Genomic DNA, 16,379 nt, shown 5'->3' on the forward strand with positions numbered 1-16,379 from the left:
GGCGGGAGAGTGGCATGGGATCCGTTTTAATTAAAATCGTAGCGTAACGTAATTTAGGTGCCCTCCAGCCAGCCAACGCGGTTGTTCTCCTTCATGAACCCGCTGGCCGTGGAGATCTGGCTGTACGTGCTGGCCGCGTACATGCTGGTGAGCTTCACCCTCTTCGTTATGGCTCGATTCAGCCCGTACGAGTGGAACAATCCACACCCGTGTCTGGCAGAGAGCGACATCGTCGAGAACCAGTTTAGCGTCAGCAACAGCTTCTGGTTTATCACTGGCACGTTCCTCAGACAGGGCAGCGGGCTCAACCCCAAGGTACATTCAACGAGATGCTCCGTCACTGGGCTATTTCTGCCGTTCAATTACTTCGTGTCACGAGGACCCCAGACTAAGCGCAGACCCTTGTCCCGCTCCTTTTATAACTGCTCCGAAGTTTGTGGATTCTTAGGGGATTTCTGTGGAGTGATGGTCGAATCGAAAGGAACAGATAAGAATGTCATACACAAGGTGTCTCAGTTGTATTCCGCTCTAAAGCTTTGAAAGGATGTTCTATGATTGTAGAAATGTTGGTCGTTTGAAGACTTATTGGAGAGCTATAAGAAAAGTAGAAAATACGATGCGGACCATATCTAGCTTTCAAACGTCGTTCGGTTTCATATCACTGGGCTTCATATCATTTTATGTGTAAGTAACTTTAAAGAAAAGGATACAGAGTAAATATTAATATGTATAGCGAATTAATACGATCGGTTTATCAAGATAAAACAAAATCGAAATAAACATGTTGGAATAATATATTAATATTTTACCGCTATTAATGTTCTATCGATAATCTCGGGATCCATTAACATTCCCCTCCGAATTTCATGTTTTTCTCGCAATTTTTCTAAATGACCTTATGCGATATATTTTTCTTATTTATATCTCTATATTACCCTGACGATGCTTGGTCAAGAAAAGTGACACACCCAACAGAAATACAATTTCTTTGTTAATGCAAGATCAACAAATTCGTAAATATTCTACAGAATCCACAAACAATTTTGCGAATCCAGCTATCGATTTAGTCCCACCTGGTCCTCCGGATCCATCTTCCAATACTTATCGATGATCTTTCGTCGAGCGAATAACAGAAATCAGAAGCTGTCACGTCTGGGAGCACCCGATTGTCGGCGGTTTCCGTGGACTCTCGATGGCATTCGAAAACGCTGGGCTAGAGACGAACCGTATTACGGTTCATATTCGCTCGAGTCGCAGCCCAAATCACGATGATTCGCGCTCCAGTTTCGTCCGATGGGTGAAACGACCGGAGAAAAAAGAGAAACGAGAGGATAAAGGAATCCGTCTACCGGTTAAACTTCTGCAGTATGCTGAAACCGACTATTGTATTCCGTGGCTAGTGACGGGCTAAAGAATAGAAAACGGAATCTCCGATTTCTCAGCGAGATAAAGGATCGTCTTGCGTTACTATTCACGAGGCTGACAGAGGAACGTAGCTGAAACAGTTATCCTCGAAAAAGTGGTTTTTCGCGTGAAAAAATCGTGAATAAACGACACGGAAAAGACGTAGAAAGATTTCGCCTGGGGACCACGAAACGAGGGGAAAATCGGCAGATGAGAAAATGTATTGGGCTTTACTGGGCGATAAGTGGGTAGAGGGAGATATAGGGAGAAGAATCGGGGATTAGTAATCCGGAAATACGTGTAATTGCTGCAGGTTTCCGGGCGAATGCCGTCGAGGCTGTTCTCGTTCATGAATCCCCTCGCCGTGGAGATTTGGTTATCCATGCTGGGCGCTTACGTGATGGTGTCCCTAACGATTTGGATAGTGGCGAGATTCTCGCCTTACGAATGGATTGAACCGACACCCTGCCCAAGCTGCAAATGTCCGCTACAGGTAGGCTCTCGTCGAGTGGTGCTAATCGACTACGGAATTGAATCGAGTGAAACCGACGCAGAAAGGTGTCGTGAAAAAATAGACGAATTAAAATATCAATCTCAATTTTTTTCTTTTGCGGAGAAAAGCATCATTATACAGAATATATAATATTGCATTACACATTATAAGTTATAATTCAATTATGAATTAAGATGAGATATAAAAATTTCTTAAATCTTCGGCAAGTTTGAGAAAATATATCAAGAGATGAATGTGTTATTGGTATTTAACGCAATGCAATTAAAACCTGTAAAGTATTGAACGACGTATTGCGAGGATACATATAAAGGAGATCGTATCGTCGTATATTTCTGGTAGGGACATTGATTTTAAAATTTTCAATGATTCGAGGACAATCTAGAAGATCGTTTAAACACTAACTCTTCGCATCTTGTTTGTTCATAAAGAAATTTCTATATTCCGATGATATAAGGCCAAGAATGGATATTATGAGCTGATAATTGTAATACGTAGAAGGTATGGATTCATTACAGTGCTTGACAGCTATACGTAGAACTCTGTGCTGAAATATGATGCTCAAATTGTGGATCCAATATTGGTTTAATTAAAGCGTAATAGAGTAACTTTGGAGTGTTTATATTTCAGAAGAATTTGACAATTCTCGCAATGAAAATTCAATTTCCAATTCAAAATTTAAAATTCAATGCCCTGTAACTACAAAATTTAATATTTGTGAGTTTTGTAATGGATATCAAGTCTGTGGAAGAAATGATAACTAGATTGCGTATTGATCTATTACATTTCAAGTTGTGTTCGCAGTCCACGCAATATCTCAATGTATAATATATTCTTAAAAATTGTTTCAGTCATTCAGGTTACCAAAATTAATTGTATAACGTTGTTATGAATTTCCAGAAATATGCACGAGCAATTGGAAATTCTTTTGCGTCACTGTTACGATACTGAAAATTATTCTAAAGCCTTCATAGAGATTCTTAGCCAGCTGTAACTTCGTTGAAAGTATTTACACGATCAGAAACGTCGTATCGTTGAACAATCCTATTCGATACTCACGACCCTTTCGATCGCTCGAATAACCGCTAACTACTTACGGACAGCTTGTGTAATTGTCCTTGAAATTTCGCACCACTTGGCGGGGGTCCCGATGTCATCAGGGTAGTCACGTGAGCGCGTTGGATCCTGACAGCGACGACATTCCTCTACCGAGAACGGTCAACGAGTTCACCCTGGCCAACAGCTTCTGGTTTACAGTCGGCACGCTTATGCAACAGGGCAGCGATCTCAACCCTAAGGTAAACGTGTCACCACAGAGTCCGGCAGTCGAGAATAATCACTTGTACAAATAAAATCTTCGTAACACACAATCGGAAGCTCGTTGGTTTCTACGAATCCATTCATCTCGAATGTATGAATATACAAGCAACGTTATTCGACGAAGAAACGACACACTCGCGTGAATTATTGGAAGAACGATTCCTCGGAACGATTCATAAATTTTATAGGTTGTCAAACTCGCGATACATACAGTATAGATCCGACGAATGAAAATGAACGAAAAAGCTCGTGATTTAAAATCGACTAAAAGCATCTCGAGACACATAGCTGAGCTAACAACGATATCACGAGACTGTAAAGTAACTTGTATCTTGTAACGATATTATCCGCAATAAAGGTGAGCATTTAAAACGACCTCGTGAAATTCGTAGTATTGTCATAAAGGTAGCAAGTGTGGAGGCACAAGCCGCGTGCTCTTAACTGCGTGCTTAGGACCGGGCCACAGGAAAGCCCGGTTTTATTTACCAAACAATTACGGAAACAACGCAGCTTTGCCCTCGCTCTGGCCTTTATTTTCTGGTTTCTTTGTTTCGTCTTATGAAGGGTAGGGCGAGGGGGGAGGGAGGAAAAGCAGTTTCTCTAATTTCTTCTCGCGTTTCTGAGGACACTAGTTTTCGTTGTTTTTAATCTCAGTGGAAGTGTTTTCATCCCTTTTGATGCGCTTTCTTTGGAGAAATTAGGTTTCTAATTCCGTTTGTTAAGCTGAATTCATGGAGAACTTAATGTATGTTATGTTTGAGTTAAAAAATACCCGATAGAGTATAATACAAAGACAGGGTATTTCGAATCTCGTGTTTATCTAATATTTCATTATATTTCCAAGACCGTGAAAGCGAGTGGTCTCATTTTTCGAAAAGTTTCAAAGGAAGATGATCCATCAAACTCGAGCCATAAAATGGAACGAAGTCTAACGAGCTTCCCTATTTAACAAACGAGAAACACCGTACAAAGCGCAGAAATGTTTCAAGCACCATATGAGTACATCGTGTGACTCTAAACGTAGACAAAACGAGATCAGGAAACAGATACATTCGTTTACATAATTCGCGGATAAAATTGGAGGATGTTCATCGTTCTATTTGTCTAGTATGCCTTTTAACTTCACATTGAGAATAGAAGAGCAAAGTGCTTTATTCATCCTAGCGATATCTCTTTTTGTTATCGATTACGCAGGATCTTAAGCAGACGAAAGATCTTTTCTCATTCAAGTAGCACGAATTGAAATAGCGTGGACACTTTAGTTGCACCGACGAACACGACAGGAAATCTCGATAGAAACAGAACGATCGAGTATCGAGAGATCGCATGTCACCCCTGCATGCACATAGCAGCCAAGCACCTTACATTTCGTTCGCCTCACTTCCGTCGTATCGTTCCCGCTGACAGCTTCTCCTTCTTCCTGTTAGTCCGACTAAATCCAACGGAATTACCGCTAGAGCAGATTTCTTACGATTTGAAAAGTTTTCATTCGCAGGCTTAAGAAAATTTCTGCACGTCATTCAGGAAAGTGAGTCCCCTTTGCGCGGGAAAAGTTCGAACGTGGAGCAAGTAGTTTCGCGTAGAATTCGACGACGAACTTCTCTGGTAGTCGAGATTACTATGGGAAATCTTCGTTTTTAATCTTGTCTAGTCCATGTGCGAAGTTTGATAGATTAGTAGATTACATAAATGGAGCCATAAATATTTGATGAGACAGTTGATAACTTCGAGAACAACATATTTTTGCAACAACATATTTCATAATCGCCATATCCGTCGTAAGTGCTACGTCCGGCGATAAAAACTGCATGTAATAGCTGTTTATGAAGCTACATTCGCAGCAGGGGTTAAAATGCTTTATAGGGCGTAAGTTGAAAATTTGCCTCGAGCTTGATGTAATAACGTTACATGATCCACGATGCGGTTAATTCATCTTACACGCTTGGTAGCAATTTCGAAACCCGCCACTAAGTAGTTGTAAAGCAATAAGAGCGCTCTAACTGCATAAGATTTATTTTAGAACCCCTTCTGATTAACACCATTTTCCAAGCAGATGTGAAATAGTCAAAAAGAAATCCAATTTGTACCGAATTACACACAGTTAGAAATTGTTCGTGCGCCAAGAGTTTACTATATACCCTTTTCCACTGAATTGAATCTTCCCTGTGGCCACAGACATAATACCCAGCGAGGTGAAAATGGTTTCTAACGAGACGAGAAACACCTGTACGACATATGGTGCTAGCCGGCTCTGGTGGCATGTGTGTACATGCGGGGTTGTCGTTGCGAAGTTCGCGGAGAATGGCGATTCTACGCGGCTGCGAGCTCTATGAATCCCAGACATCCGCGTAAAAAGGTCGGATTCGAGAGTGCTCGAGCGAGATCGCGATCCCCTCCTTTCATTGAAAATTCTGGAATAAACGGGAAAGCGCGGGAAGAAGCTCGCGTCGCACGGGTACCGCGAGAATTCCTCTCGCTGGAAACTTATCGTTCGAGAGATTTTCCAAGTCGTATCGGCGATGTGACACAGCGAAAGAGAAAATAGAGCAGCGTAATCCTCGAGTCTGCGAGATATTTGCCTCGACACCGTTGGCGATATGAATAAATATCAAGAAACGGGCAATTTCTTTTCTACTGCGGTGGGTATAGCGAAACCAGCCACTTCTATTCCATTTCTTTCATTCTTTTCCTCGCGTTAACAGCCAAATGTCTTTATAAATATTTCTAGAAGAAAATTAAAGCAAGGAAAATTATACTTTGTAGAAGATATTTGAAAGATCTATAGCGGCTGCAAAACACACACTGGCTCGTGTAGGTGTTCGTACACTTACCACAAAGTAAGTATAGTACTTACTTATATGGTAATTTGAATAACATCTTTCATATCGTAAAGTAGAAGGAATTACATATTAAGAAATGTTTCGAGTCACGGTAATCGTTAGCATGAACCACTTGGTACCATAGCTAATGGAACGAAATATGCCATTAGTGGGCTCAGAAGGGTGTAAATGAGACCGCATATTGCATTCTTCGAGTGGAACGTAGCAGAGACACGAAGCTCTTAAATCGTCTCCCGACCTCGATGCTCCACTGACGTGGTTTCAATTGATCGTCGAGGCTCTTTATGGGCTTCCGGGGCACGGAGATGCGATATCGAGGCGACATTCGCAAGAAAACCGATTGCCAGACGAACGCCAGTTATTTCGATACAATATTTCGTCGTAAATATTTCATCACGTTATATTTGATGAATCTTCTTAAAGTCTTTAATGTAAGTGGAGAATTTTATAAGCTTCAGCGTTCGTACATTTTCCACTTTAACAATTAACTAAAACAACAATTAAAACATAATGATTTAATAAACAAAATTATCAAGTAATCTGAAAAACTATATAGTTATAATAACGAAAATATGAACTTCATTTAAGAATTAATAAATATTTAACAGTATGAAGAATTCATAGAATGACACAAATTTCATAATAGATATTGTGAAAAATTTATATGCATCCGATTCGGAAAAAAAAAATGAAAGAAATTGGCTAATAACAACTTCTTGTTTCGCTATTCCACTTGGTCGGTAGTTAAAGGGTTGCAATTTCGAGGCGGCTCGAACGATTTCCCAGAAGGAATTGCTCGCGAGAGGGGTGCAATTTTCCATTACGTAAGAGGCCTATCGATCGTCATTATCAGGCAACCAGCACGAGAATTGTTGGCGGAATCTGGTGGTTCTTCACGTTAATCATCATCTCCTCTTACACGGCGAACTTGGCTGCCTTCCTCACTGTCGAGAGGATGATCACGCCGATCGAGAACGCGGCAGATCTCGCGGAACAAACGCAGATTTCCTATGGAACTTTAGAGGGTGGAAGTACGATGACGTTCTTCAGAGTAAGTATCAAAGATTATCAAATTGTTTAAAAGGAAATTTAAATACGAAATCAATAGATGCGGGAAGTTGTGAGTGACGGATTTAATGAACATCTCCGCAGATACGCAAAAGTTTAGAACACGTTGTTAGCAACTAAAGCAAAGTTTAACACAGTTGCGTTGAAACTTACCTGCGTGAAATTCTATACTTAAGGATCAAACTAGTTAAATCAAGCCAATTTTTGTAGAATTTGAGTGGTAGATTCGAAAAATGCCGAGTATAAGTAATGTAAGTCCAGATATGCAAAATAAATATTTTTTATATTACAACAAAAACTAACGATAAGAACAAGAACAAATATTGTTTTATAATTGTTCTCTTTCTTCTCGTATATACAATAGAATCATAGAATTAACGTAGTCTCACGTTTGGTCTTCTTTTTCTCCAACACAGACGAAGATATAAATTCATTGATATTAATTAACGTCACGTGGCTCATTGTCTACGTAGCACCTAGCATTCTGCAAGAGTCACGATTTTCATTCGCATTCCACCCGCTTCTTACGGGTATTTTGTTGGACGTGAATCGCGCGTATATTCGTAATTCGTTCGAAATATTAAAACCATAAACATACCGTTCATAATGCGAGACAAATTCGACTAATTATCACGGGAGGTAGCTTTCATACCGGCGAATTCGTCGAATATCCAACCTTTAACGCCGACTTTTAACGTTATTAAATTCGAAACGACATTCCAACAACGCGTATCCGCTAAATTATATTAATATTGCGATATTGAAATAGCACTTTGCGCGCCACCATGATCACTGATTTATTCTCAGGACGTACGTTATTACTAAACTCGGCACGCGCCGTGTTCGAATGACTGGAAACGCGGTCGGAGAAATTTGAAAAAAGCATCCTTTGTAGCGTCGATTGTATCCTCTTCGTTATTCCCTAACCAATACTCATGAAAAGAATATACACCGATACGTATATAGTCTATCAGTTTTATCTGCAAACACGTAAATATCTCGAGAACTATAGCTGATACAAAGACTTTGAAAAGTCTTATGCAGATTATGTTTTTCATCCTATATCCTTATAGCCTGCGTCAAAATATTTTCAAAGCACCACATACTTGTATTCTTTGCATAAACCACTGTCGAGATATTAAATCCTAAATTTGATATGCCGGAGGCATTGGCGTTACCTGATGTAGCTACCACCACGGGGTGTATATATACTATGTATACTATGAAAAAGAACCGATTACGTGTATGTGTGTGTCTGTATGCTAAATACTATTCCATCCTCCGGCAGAATTAATATCTCGGTAGTAGTTTATGTAAAAAATACGAGTAATGTTTCGAAAATATTTCGATGTGGATAACAAGAATATGGAATAAAAAGATATACTTGTCATTTAAAATATAACCGTGATTTCCATATGGCTTTTGAAGATCATTGCGAAGTGTAATAAATATCGGCATGATATGTATCCACCGTTCGAAAACGTGCAACATGTATTTCAAACATTTTTTCGTATTATTCGTAGTTTTCGAGATATCTGCGTGTTTCCAGATAAAATAGACATACTCTATATTTCTAAAACAGAAAACACAGCACGGATGTACTATGTTTTACAAACGTATTTGATTAATTCGAAATAGGGCAAAATGAAATTCCTTTTGCGCTTGTTTGAAACGAATATTCAAATGACAATGGAAACGAAAATAACCAGTTGCGGAACAATTAAACAGAAAACACGTCGCGATACTGAATCTCCTCTCATAAAAAATTAGTATACGATTACAGTGTGCCAAATTACCTGTAGTCCCGATATGATATTCATTTTTAAGAAACGCAAACAGGCAAACGATAATTGTAATATTTGCAATAACAGGACTCGAAGATTGGAATATACAAAAAGATGTGGGAGTTCATGGAAACGAAATCGCCATCGGTATTCGTGAAAAGCTACGAGGACGGAGTGAAAAGAGTGCTCGAGGGTGACTACGCTTTCCTGATGGAATCCACCATGCTCGATTACGCTGTGCAACGAGATTGCAACCTCACGCAAATCGGCGGCCTGTTGGACAGCAAAGGTTACGGGATTGCCACTCCGAAAGGTAATATCGGAAAACAATCGAAGCCTATTTCTGCGGTTCGATCTAATCATAAAGAAATGTCCATTTTCTTTTTTTTTCGTTTTTTTATACTCGCAGGAAAATTCACTCTTCCCCAACATATCCACTCTGTGTAAAAAAGTTGAAAAATTCTTGATGAAGCGTGCCAGAAAATATCATTCTCTTTCCCGGTGGAGTAATTAATTCACAATTGTTTATTTAGAAAATATTTTGTAATCGCTCGGTTTGCAATGCAAGCAAGCTTCTTCGCGTTATAAAACATCCTTCAAAGTGTTTAGCTTCGTGAAAATTATGCTACCACTTTACCGCGTTTTGTTCTCGCGTTTAACGTTTTGCGGTCTTAATTAACACACATGCATTGTGAATCGAAACAACGAGCCTGGCAAGCGTACAAAAGCGTGTCGAACGCTTGACTTTCGCGATATAATGGCCGGCTTGGTACCGTTCGAACGATGTACCACGTAAGAAAACTTGCTACGCGGCGAAACAAACACGTAAATATCGTTCGCTGTTAATATCGCACGGCGGTAGTTTGCAGCGCGAGAAATTGCACCGGAATTTAGTGGCAAGCGGTGAGAAAGGAAGGTGTGAACAGCGTTCCGTGGCAAACACCGTAAAGTTCAAGGATTTGTAGCTCGCCCGAGTATAAAATCGCGCTTGAATGACTGTGAAACGGAAAGAAACACAACGACTAAGAAATCCGGCGTTTTCGTTGCGAAATTCGGCAAAGTTCGTCGCTCGCGCGCTCTTTCGTCGAAGGAGATTTAATTAACGCGGAGACGACACTGGGTCCGAGTTTTAAATCCGTGTAATTCGGTTTCTCAGCGGGCAGACACGAGCTGAAAGTTACGCGCAACTGCTACATAGTCAGACGAGACTGGTCGCTAAGCAATTTCTTAATTGGAATAACGTGTCTGCGTTTTAACTCACTCTTTCGACGCCTCGTTTTGGGTCGGTTTTTAATAACGAATCGTCGGTCGCGTGACGAACATCCGCAAGTTTTCTAGCAAGCTTGCGGGCGGAAACTGTCGTACGTCTTTTGGCTTTGAATGAGCGATTCGTAAGAATTAAGAGAGAAGGGAAGAGATCCAGTAGCTCTCCGTTCCGTTTCGTAGTCGCCTCGGGGAACTAAGAAGGACCAGTCGGAGCAATTCCACCTTCTCGAGACGTTTCTCTGAAGTCGGGACGTTTCAAAGACGGGATCACCGGTTCCTTGACCAGCCTAACGAAGCCGTTTTATATGCAGGCTCGCCCTGGAGGGATAAAATATCTCTGGCGATTCTCGAGCTGCAGGAGAAGGGCGTGATCCAGATTCTATACGATAAATGGTGGAAAAATACCGGAGATGTGTGCAACCGGGACGAGAAGAGCAAGGAGAGCAAAGCAAACGCGCTGGGAGTCGAAAATATCGGTGAGCCCAACGAGAATTAGCAAATTTGACAATGTTTTCCCGCGTTTAGAAAGAAGGCCGAGATTGTGAGAAAGCTGTAATTTATCGCCAGGAGGAAAGAAGGTATGGAGATAACTTTGTCCAATTTTGAGGTAGCAAGTATCGGGTGAAGAGTTGGAATAATATTATTTCAAGTTATCGGTAACGTTTCTTAATGATAAAAAGTTTCGTTAGTTATCTTCATATAAATTTAGTTAGGAAGACTGGAGAAGGGAGGATAAGGTTGAAGTATCGGGTGAAGTGTTAAAATCTCTACTCGAAATTGTCAATAGTGTCCTTTGATGATAAAAAGTTTCGTTAGTTGTTTTCACTGCAGATTTTATTGGAAAGAATAGACAGAGAAGAACAGTGTCGTACAATGCCTGCTGCGAATAGAGAAAACGATTTTATACAGAACATAATTGGCACGGTGTGAAATGTTTGAGGTGGAGAATTTTCATATAACGAATGTTCCGTTAATTAAATTCGAAATACCGAAACAATGCCATCGATGTCACTGGCGTGAAACGGCTGTCTATGTCGGAACGAGTCGATCCAAATGAATTCGTTTCACCGAAATAATTTGGAAGCCCTATAAAACGTCCACGTCAAATAATAAACGTTGAAATAAAAACGTAATTATAAAATAATACGAGTAAAATTGAATTTACTTGACGTCACTCTATTAAAGTATAATAATAGGGAAGATATTTCTCGATAATAATCACGATAACGATCATATCGGAAATTTGAGCCATACAATATACATATAATGGTAGATGGTATTATAGAATTTTCCTGAAAATTTGAATGACTGAGTATCGTTGATCTAGACTTGCTATAATTATACTCTGTAATTTACGAACGTAAATGAGGTCGATGAAACGTGTACGGAACAATGGCGTCGAAATCATTAGGTTCGTTCTGATCGTTTCTGCATCCCGTGCAGTGTGTAACTAACTTAATTTGTGGGCTTTCGGCGAGCCTGTCAGGTTACATAATCAACTACGGATGGATTTCAATCGAATATAGTACAGTCACGTAACATGCCATTTTCAGACTGCCAAAACCCTTCTGCAAAACTCAAGGAAGAATATCGCTCGAGAGATAAGAAAGGAAATGAAACATAAAATCCTAGGTATTTATTTCTATTTGTACAGAAGAAACAAAAATCAAAATACGCTCTTTTGATTCGAAAAATCAGTTCATTAGTTGCGAACACTTCACACAACAAACGCCAACAAAGAGAGTAAAGTGTCGACACGGCGGAAGTGCAACACAAGACTTGGAATGCTTTCAAGCTCAGAGAAATCTCGCGAGATGTTCGTGGAGAATTTTTCTTGGATGTCCCGTGGAACCCTTTTCGGATTTTATGGAAGTCACAACAGATCCTCGCTTTTTATTTTCTCTCGCCGGTCCTTTGTATCCTTCTATTCCTTTTTTCCTACTAGCGGAGAATTCCTGCCATTCATTCTTTCTCTCCTTTTTCTCCTCTCGCTCCTTGTCGCTGACTGGCCTGCAACTTAGATAAGTACCCACTTTGCCACCAGCGCGAACGTACTCGTCGAGACAAGAAAAAGGACAAACGATCCTCATACACCTCGTGAAATTTCAGTCGCACCACTGTTAATCGCCATTTTATAAGACACGCCTGTTATTTGTAAAACAAGGGATGAGAAGGAACGATAGGAGTGTTGGAATTTCACCGTGAACTTCATCTGCAGGGACTTCAAATTTTACATTCTTACGTATTGTAACATATGAGTTTTGCATGTATCTACATTCAAATAACATCCCCTTTAATTTGATAAATCCTTAACTATAATGCTCGTCTATGATAAGAGAATTCTAAATTTTTAATTTTTGTATTCTACGGAATAATTACATAGCGATTCCACATTTTCGTCTGACAATGTTTAACCTTACCAAATATCTTCTCTCGCAAAATCAATATTAAAGCTAATACAACACTGAAACGAACCGAGAATAATTAAGCTGTAGCCAAAATTACTCGAAATAATCAGAATTACTGAGCAAACGCAATCATTGGATAAACGTTCGTGCCCTATTCCTTCTAATTGCTTCATTAAACGACCTGAAATCGTGTTTCAATTTCGTGAAAGGCGTCGTCTACGCTGAAAGGTACTTTTCGACCCGATTCAGTGACGAATACAGAAGTTATCAACGTGAAACATGAATCGTAGCGTAATAGCCAGGCGTTAAGACGTCAGCGACGTTCCTCAACTTACCGCGAAATCGTGACGACAAGAGAAACTGGTTAGAAAATAGAAGCGCCGACCACGCGGGAAACTCTGCTATCTCTGGCGAATTGTCCTTTAAATCGCAACGTCGGCGTAGTTATGTAAATATGACCGATCTGTTGAAGCCCATTACGTTCCTTGGCCAAATAATACCGATGACACAGGTCTGAACACAGGTGAAGTTATACCGTAGACATCGAGCAAACTATTTTACACCGTCGTCTATTTCTATGTGGCGGATGCATCATTCTTTGTATTTATCGTATTGCGAAATGAAACGGTGATTGAACTTTTACCGATTTACTTAGATCAATTGAAAAAAGTATCATGAATTTTGTATACCAATCAGAGAAAACAGGGCAAACTTTGGAGAAAAATACGAAACGCGGATTTATTTAAGAAAAGGGCATAACAGCCGGAGAAATAGAAAAATCAAGGAATTTGTGTATAATTATCGAGTAAAATAGGAATTCATCAGTGAAAAAAACGTACAATTTTTCAAGAAAAGACGCGTGAAGTTGTTGGATGGTAGATTTTTGAACCTTTCTTGATTGTTGCAACGAATTTTCTAGACAATCTAACACTAATTCCTGAACTATCTCTGGAGAACATGAGGTGAAGCGAAGGAATTTTAATGGGAAATTGTTTTACATAATACTGCAATGCAACAGTGCACTGTAGCACATAGCGCTGAGAAACGAAGGTAAAAGTAGCAATACCCGTGCAACGATTAAGTAGAAAGTTAGGCGAGCCGATTCGAAAGCAAACAAACATAGTAAAGAACTGGCCTACGTGCAGAGATTCGTAATGTTTAAAGCATACATATGGATTTGAATTTCGTGGATCTCATCCAGTTAAAAGAGGAATGGGAAAACGCCTGGATTCGTATAAAGATGAAGTAGAAATCCGATTTGACGAGGGAATTTTTCATAAAGCACACTAATTGAGTCGTAAAGACGGTTTATTAATTTATTTCAGACACAAAGCTATTACCGAGTATCTTTATACGTTCTTTCCACTGTGATATAAAAATTGACGAAAGGATGTTTCACGGCTGAACTGCTCCAGACGGACTTCGTAATTTGTAGAGGATCGAAAGTTTTCGTGAGAAAACTTCGTTGGATCCAATATCGAGACGAGGCGCAACCGCGCGAACTATACAAAATGATCGGCATAGAGAATAAATTCCAATAGAATCCCGAAAACTCTGTAGGATTATTCTAACTTCACAACTTTATATCTAGCGAAATATAATCGAAATTCTTTGAACAGGAAATGAGATATAGCTGTGTGAAAAATGACGCGATATGACACTGCTGAATTAACTATCCAAATAAGCAATTATCAATGGTAAAAATAATAGAAGCATAGATATCTATTCAAAGATACAAAAAAATGGTAATACTCGGAACAGCAGCGACAATTAGAAAAATGCTTCAATAGTAACAGAAGATCATATAATCTTTAATACCATAATGTCATGTAATCTTTACACCATACAAGTGCGAATAAAGCTGTTCGCATGAAAATGATAATAAAACGAAGAAAAATTACATATTTTTGGATTCGTAATTATCTGATAATATAACGATACTTTCCCTTCCTAGTCGTGTAATTTTCATGACGAACAACTTTTCACTAAATTCAAGGGAAGCTCCTATTAGATTGTACATCCTTCGGACTATGTTTATGAGCTCGCGATACACAAGCTTTCTTTCACAGCGTGAATCTTTTTCTTCTCGTGAGAATTCCAGGGCAACATCGAAAGGAGAGTGACGAAAGAGAAGAAGAAAACGAGTAGATTCAGACAGGCTAACAAAAAAGTTGGCCACGGGGGGCGAAGAAAGACGTAAGCGTAAATAACGATAGAGTCGTATAGATGGGAAGCTAGACAGATGGATAGATAAATAGATAAATAGACAGGCGTGGAAAGGGCGACGAAGGATGAAAACGGGAGGTCAGAGGGTGATAGATAGGAGGACAGATCCCAGGGACTGGCTGAGTCCGTTGGTTGGCAGCTACATTAACCGTGAAACGTGCACAGGGCAACACCAGAAAAGAAGCAGAGACAGCCTGCGGCGATAAAATAATGAGCTTCCGGTTTTCCTCGTTTCCAGGTGGTGTCTTTGTCGTGCTGGTTTGCGGGTTGGCCCTGGCTATCCTCGTCGCAGTCCTCGAGTTCTGCTGGAACTCCAAGAAGAACGCCCAATCGGACAGGGTAAGCGAACGAAGCACCGAGATACTTGCGTGCGATTTCGTGCTTCGCGTGTATGTGCTGCATGAGTGTATTTTCCTCTTCTTTGCGTGCAAGGCCGCTCGTCTCATCATCAGTGTGCTTTTTTTTTTATCGTTTTCGCATTTCGTATCTTTCGCCTGCTATATCTCGAAACTTCGATGAAAAACAATTGCATGACATATCAATGGTATAAATCTACCGTTTGATTTTCAAGTTTTTGATCGAGCGATTTGCCCGTAGAACGACAGAATCACGTTACATTTATTTGATTACACGTGGTATAGCCGGCTCGTCTGAGCACGCACGTTCCCGTTCTACTTGTTTGATTTAAATGCGATACTGCTCTACGTAGCGAGTTAAACACCAATCAAACAGCTTTCATATCAATCCGTTCGATGAATTTGCAAACAGATGAAGCATGCTAAACATTACGCTTCCAAACACACGCTTCCAAAAGCTGTGTCGTGTATCCTATGTAAAATCAGTCAAAGAATAAACGATTATGAAACGCGAAACTCACCAGAGATTCGATACGCAAAGAATTATTTATTTCATACGATAAGAAGGTTTTTTTGAGGTTTTTTTGTAGTATTTGGATCTTTTTGAATATCAACATAGGATAAGAAATGCGATATGAAACCATATCGCTGTTTGAAACGAAACCCAACTGTTTGGAAAAATATCACTTCTCAATACGTATAAGGTATATTAACGCGCAATAAAAAATATAAAAGCGCAAAAATTTTCGTTTTAATCGATAACAAAGTTGAGAGTATAAAACATCAAACACATTTACCTCTATATCTTGTCCTATATAACACAAAGTTCCGTAGAATCTTAACTTTACGTGACACAATGTCACTAACGAAGCTGTTACTTAAATACTTTCTCTAACTCTTCCTCAACCCTATCGTTATTTACAACTTGTAAAGAAGCTCATCACAAGCATACCATAATTCGCATTGAAAATTTACGATGAAAAGCGGCCTGGTACGCAAGAGGATTCGCATGGTATCGAGCTCGTCTGGTGCGATCGTCTTTCTGTATCATTTGTTGGTATTGTTGTGCCTGTTCTGCCGGTCCCTGTCCATGCATCGGTGGCAAAACGAAAAAAACGTCGACTCGACGCCGCGGCACGGCAGTCCCTGTGCGCCGAGATGGCCTCGGAATTGCGGTTTGCCGTGCGGTGCGGCTC

The 16,379-nt window shown here is 39.9% G+C and overlaps 1 protein-coding gene across 1 annotated transcript in view; it reads left to right on the forward strand.

Moving 5' to 3' along the window:
- The window catches only part of LOC100743975 (glutamate receptor ionotropic, kainate 2-like), a 25,889-nt gene that overhangs the window by 4,101 nt on the left and 5,409 nt on the right, over positions 1-16,379 (forward strand). The window contains exons 4-9 of the mRNA XM_033320138.1: positions 58-315; positions 6,929-7,126; positions 9,015-9,240; positions 10,505-10,669; positions 15,066-15,166; positions 16,327-16,379. Of these exons, the coding sequence (XP_033176029.1) occupies positions 58-315; positions 6,929-7,126; positions 9,015-9,240; positions 10,505-10,669; positions 15,066-15,166; positions 16,327-16,379 (1,001 nt within the window). The remainder of the gene's footprint in view (positions 1-57; positions 316-6,928; positions 7,127-9,014; positions 9,241-10,504; positions 10,670-15,065; positions 15,167-16,326) is intronic.

The sequence above is a fragment of the Bombus impatiens genome, unplaced genomic scaffold, assembly GCF_000188095.3.
Source record: "Bombus impatiens unplaced genomic scaffold, BIMP_2.2 scf_0248, whole genome shotgun sequence".
Taxonomy (NCBI): domain Eukaryota; kingdom Metazoa; phylum Arthropoda; class Insecta; order Hymenoptera; family Apidae; genus Bombus; species Bombus impatiens.